Genomic DNA, 5,959 nt, shown 5'->3' on the forward strand with positions numbered 1-5,959 from the left:
AAACAAGCAGCATAGGGGCCAGCCTCACATGAAGAGGCAACTCAGTCCAGAGTTTTGGGGCTACAATTGAAAAAGCACGATCTCCCCTGAGCTTCACAGACTTTTACTTTGAAATAGACTGAGGTCTTCTCTAAAGGGCTGGCGCTGTGCCCGTGTTGCTTGCTGATAAAGAACAGGTCCTCTCAGTCGCTCTTGATAAGTGGAGGTAAGATAAATCCAGGTTTTGGGTGGTTTTGTTTTTCCACAAAGAGGTTATTTATCTCTAATCACACCGGGAGTTTCCAGACTGAAACAAACACCTTTTGGACTTTTAACCCACCTACACCCTGGTGGTCCGACTATATGACAACATATTTTATGACAGAATTGTTAAAACAGGACTGTGGCTGCCACATTTGATTCATTTCAGCACTCAAGATAAGACATTACAGACACAATTGTCCAGTCACAGTATTGAACAACAGCTTTGTTATTAGTACTGTGTAATAAAAAAGTGAAATATACAATAAGGACAGTAGGTGGTGCTCTGGGGTCGCAGTAAATGAGTCCATCATAGACTTCAGTGGATTCAAAAAAAAATAAACAAAGGACAGATGGATTCTAACCAGTTGGACATTACACTGATTTACACTGAACAGGTTAGCATATGGTTACAGTGACACAATTTAACTAGATGTTGATATAGGGGGGCTAGATATAATGTTGGGTTGAAAAAGCCAGATGTGGCAGTAAGAGGGACAGAAGTGGATGTGGGATGGCCAGGTGTAGATGCAGGTGTGCTAGATGTCAACGTCGGCCGGATGTTGAAGTGGAGGTGCCAGATGTAGGTGTGACTGGGCCAGATGAGGACGTTAGACGGCCATATATTGATTTTCGGAGGGCTAGATGTTCTTGTGGGAGATGTTTAAGTGATTGGGCCAGATGTTAAAGTGGATATCCCAGATGTAGATTGAATTGGGCCAGGTGTTGAAGAAGGTGTGCTAGATGTCAATGTCGGCCAGATGTTAAAGTGGGAGTGCCAGCTGTAGGTGTGACTGGGCCAGATGTTGATGTAGGAGGGGCAGATGTTGATGTAGGAGATACAGATGTAGATGTAGGAGGGACAGATGTTGATGTAGGAGATACAGATGTAGATGTAGGAGGGACAGATGTTGATCTAGGAGATACAGATGTAGATGTAGGAGGGACAGATGTTGATGTAGGAGATACAGATGTTGATGTAGGAGGGACAGATGTAGATGTAGGAGGGACAGATATAGATGAAAGAGAGACATATGTTGATGTAGGAGGGGCAGATGTTGATGTAGGAGGGACAGATGTAGATGTAGGAGGGGCAGATGTTGATGTAGGAGGGACAGATGTAGATGAAAGAGAGACATATGTTGATGTAGGAGGGGCAGATGTTGATGTAGGAGGGACAGATGTAGATGAAAGAGAGACATATGTTGATGTAGGAGGGGCAGATGTTGATGTAGGAGGGGCAGATGTTGATGTAGGAGGGACAGATGTTGATGTAGGAGGGGCAGATGTTGATGTAGGAGGGACAGATGTTGATGTAGGAGGGGCAGATGTTGATGTAGGAGGGGCAGATGTTGATGTAGGAGGGGCAGATGTTGATGTAGGAGGGACAGATGTAGATGAAAGAGAGACATATGTTGATGTAGGAGGGGCAGATGTTGATGTAGGAGGGACAGATGTAGATGAAAGAGAGACATATGTTGATGTAGGAGGGGCAGATGTTGATGTAGGAGGGGCAGATGTTGATGTAGGAGGGGCAGATGTTGATGTAGGAGGGACAGATGTAGATGAAAGAGAGACATATGTTGATGTAGGAGGGGCAGATGTTGATGTAGGAGGGGCAGATGTTGATGTAGGAGGGACAGATGTAGATGTAGGAGATACAGATGTAGATGTAAGAGGGACAGATGTTGATGTAGGAGGGACAGATGTTGATGTAGGAGATACAGATGTAGATGTAAGAGGGACAGATGTTGATGTAGGAGGGACAGATGTTGATGTAAGAGGGACAGATGTTGATGTAGGAGGGACAGATGTTGATGTAGGAGGGGCAGATGTTGATGTAGGAGATACAGATGTAGATGTAAGAGGGACAGATGTTGATGTAGGAGGGACAGATGTTGATGTAAGAGGGACAGATGTTGATGTAGGAGGGACAGATGTAGATGAAAGAGAGACATATGTAGATGTAGGAGGGACAGATGTTGATGTAGGAGATACAGATGTTGATGTAGGAGGGGCAGATATTGAAGTGAGATTGCCAGATGATGTGAGAATGCCAGATGTTGAGCTGGGAGATGCAGTGGTGGGTGAAGTGGAGTGTGGGCATTGGCAGTCCTTGATTCCTGGGTAAAACTCAGTGACAGTTGTGTGGAGAGGACACTGTGTCCCAGGAAACACTTTAAATTCAGAGTCCGCTGTCCTCAGTTCTTGATGGAGTTCTTCCAGAGTTTTGGTCTCCAGATATTTGTTTTTAGGTGTAACATTGTCGCCCCAGTGTGCGCTTGCTAACCACGTGCACATGTTGGAGCTGTAGCAGCAGAATGCTGACCAGAGCATGGAGGGGATATTAATCCTGTTTTTGAGGATGTTGTTGTTGCTGGGTTGCGCTCCAGTTACTACAAAGCCTTCAGTAATATTATTGCTGTTTCTGCAGTATTTGTCCATCACACATTTGATGCACATCTCCATTTTGTTCCAGCTTCCCTGGTTGAATCTGGCAGCTTGTGGAACGATGTTTGTCAGGGTGAAGGTAGACTTTTTGTCAGATCTGTTGAACGCATGGGAGCTTGGAAATAAATGGCCCCTGTCAAACACACCATTGCGTCTGTAATCAATGTTCCCAGCCTGGTGGATGTAGGTCTTATTTTTGTCCACAAGCATCATGTTCTCGTCTTCGTCTTCCTCCTCAAGCTGTAAGAGTTTGAGTCTATGTTACTGATGCAGGGAGAGCAGCAAATAAATACAACACACAGTAATCAGTAATTTAGTTAGCACATAGATAAAGCTCCGCAGAAAGGCTCTGCTTTGTCTTATTTCGTAACAAGGTCAGGAAGAACTAGTTGAATAATACCTTGATCAGTCACAGTTTCTCATTAAAGATTTACATCTTCTGTAGGAACCAGTGGGTTTGGGGCAGAGTGCCACAGACAAAATAGATAGTTTCCATAGTTTCATAGTTTAATCAATCTGTGTGTGTTGGATGTCTAATATAAATGGGTCCAATGTGAGTTTAACAAGCGCTCAGTAGACCAGCGTCCTACATGTGTCCCGTCTATGAAAGGGTTGTGAAAGTTCTTGTTAAATCCCAATAATACTACTGTTGATGTGGATGTCTGTAGAATGAAGCTTGATTTGTAGTGGCCAATAGCAGTAGAACTCTGGATATGGATGTACTAGCAGCAATTTCTTGCACCCAAAATAAAAAAGTAACACATATTTATGAATTTAGTCTTTTATTAGTCAGTAAGAACACACCTGAGGCTCTATCTTCCAGTCGTTCAAGGGTCTGTTTCCCACTCCCCCTCTGTACTTGTAAGCAGAAAACACTGGGATCTTGTTCTTGATGTCGTAGAGCGTCACAAACCTTCTCTCGTTCTCAAAAGTCTGGCAAATGGGTTTGTATCGGTTCTGGTTCAGGATTCTTCCGCCCTCCAAGATGCCTGGGACCTGTGGTGGAGTTTCCTCAAGGAAAAACTGGTCGCAGTCCGACACGGACTTTACCACTTCAGCCACTGTGAGAACGATGGACAGGAAGAGGAGGGCAGCGCGGGGCAGGAGACACCGTGTCTTCGGTGGCGTCATCGTCCAGGACTGTGTCAGTTTGTCAGAAGAGAGAACAAAAACAATCATCAAACATGACAGTTCTCTCGCTATCCCAGAGCTTGATCGATATGAGCAGGTCGCACCAACTGGTCTTAACTAAGTCTGGTCCTGATTGCTAAGTTGACAACCGAACTTAAGCCTAGTCTTAACTAAGCCCGGTCTTAGAGATGCACGTTGGTGTGAATGCCAGGCATCTATGGGTATTGCCTAGCAGCGCAATGTTGCTAGTCTACACTGCTAACATTCTCCCGCTTATCATTTACGGCAACGTTATTATGAAAGATCAAAGAAAACGGAAATTTAATGGACATTGAGATATGAAGTTTGATAGATCCATATGGGACATACAGTGTGTTGTTAGCAGTGGTGCTAAAGAATAAGAACCACACCAGCATCTGAACGAACCAAAGTGATATTTACAGGTAAGTGTATATGCTGCCTGATGGTATGCCTCAGGAATAAATCCTAAAACCAGGAAATGATTTTGCATTTTTGCCCTCCTGGTTCCCTCGTCCCAAAGTCACTGTTCTTTTGTGAGTAGATGCCTGAAATGAGGTCTGTGATTAACACAAGTCTTTCACGTCTCGACGACATAAAATACATCAGTAAATACCTCACTTGTGAATTCTGAAGCTTTTATGTATCTTAAAAACTTGGTTGCTAACATGTAGCTTAATGAGACGACAGAACGTCATCCTCAAGTACCCCTCTACCTGTCGTCTACTTGCATGGAAAAAACCCTAACCACTCCTACCTGCCTCCCTCTCCCGACTGGGCGAAGCTCAGAGAGAGATGTAGCCACAGCTCACAGGGGGAAAGTCCTTTTCCCCAGGAGAACAAAGCAGCATGTGGCCCACCCTCATCCTCCCTTCAAATTGTTTGAACCGAGTACACGATGTGTGAGTTTCTTTAAATGTATTTAGAGTATCATTAGAAGATCGTTAGTTGTTGGGTTGATTAAGTTTCAATGAAGTTATTTACTGATTCTTGGGTATATAGCTGTTGTGTTTGAAGTTAAATTACCTGTGATGGATTATTAATTATTTCAAATCAGGAATCATGATGCCCAGTTTAATATTATTTATTCTTTTCTAATGTTGTCAGCTCAAACTGCCTCCAAATAAAAGACTGAAATGGAGCTTGGATGTGTTCATCTGTCCTAACAGACACACCGCTGAACAAGTCCTTGAACCAAAGTTCCCTAAATTCCTAAAACTGACAGACAGTTGTCACCAGCTAAAAATGTATCGCTGTCTAATTATTATTAATAATAATCTATTGCTGTATCTTGGCAGTAGTGTATCTATTTTTTTTTTTTTTGTTTTAGACAGTCTACAGTAATAAGGGAAATATTTGGCTAGCCACTTCCATATTTTGTTTTTATATTTCAGTTTACTTCAAGTATTTTCAAATTAATAGGAGTCACGAGAGGCCAACAACTGGACTAAAATACACTTTTTGTCTTTCTTGAAAACATTATTACTGAAGACATTTTCAAGTACACTTAAAAATCAAGCCGCAAGGACCCACAGACCACGGCTGTATCTGTTTTTTAACAAGAAAACATATGGCAAGAATTGTTAAGTGTGACATCATAGCTTCGTCAATATTCAGAATTTCAAGAAACACATATTAAATTGCAAAAAAAGAAAAAGGTTTAGTTAATTTAAATACAAAATAAGTGCTTCCAATTTAAATGTCAAATGTAGGAACGAAACTCCTAAAATGAATAAAAGTGAAGTAAACAGGGGAATAAACTTACCATCTTATGCTCAGGATCCCCAGAAATCATCTAAACGGTGTGTTGATTTTTCGACAGAAGTGGAAACCAGACGGACTTCCTCATATATCAAACAGACTTGTGGAGGAAGTGTGAATTCTGCTGCACCCTCAGCAGTTTATGATGGTGGAGGAGAGGATCTGCGAACACTTACTTTGACTCTTAGTTAACCTATATGTATACATTCAGATCCTCAGAGCTGCTCGCGTGGCTGTAGACTCTTGATTTGTGCCTCAGAGGTAACGTTCAATCAAACTGACTGTTTTTTGACACTGATGATGATGACACCCAAATCATTTGCTTTCTCTTTACACTTTTTTTTTTTTACACTTACTT

At 42.4% G+C, this 5,959-nt stretch overlaps 1 protein-coding gene across 1 annotated transcript; it reads right to left on the reverse strand.

Annotated features, from left to right (window-relative positions):
- Nucleotides 1–1,156: 1,156 nt before the first annotated feature.
- LOC125884251 (uncharacterized) lies at nt 1,157–5,808 on the reverse strand. Its single transcript, XM_049569145.1, has 4 exons — nt 5,606–5,808; nt 3,496–3,831; nt 1,945–2,931; nt 1,157–1,912 (listed from the first exon to the last, which is right to left on the reverse strand). The coding sequence occupies exons 1-4, from the start codon at nt 5,633–5,635 to the stop codon at nt 1,157–1,159; spliced, it is 2,109 nt and encodes a 702-aa protein (XP_049425102.1). The 5' UTR covers nt 5,636–5,808.
- Between the last annotated feature and the right edge of the window lie 151 nt (nt 5,809–5,959).

This window comes from Epinephelus fuscoguttatus, linkage group LG23 (genome assembly GCF_011397635.1).
Source record: "Epinephelus fuscoguttatus linkage group LG23, E.fuscoguttatus.final_Chr_v1".
Lineage (NCBI taxonomy): Eukaryota > Metazoa > Chordata > Actinopteri > Perciformes > Serranidae > Epinephelus > Epinephelus fuscoguttatus.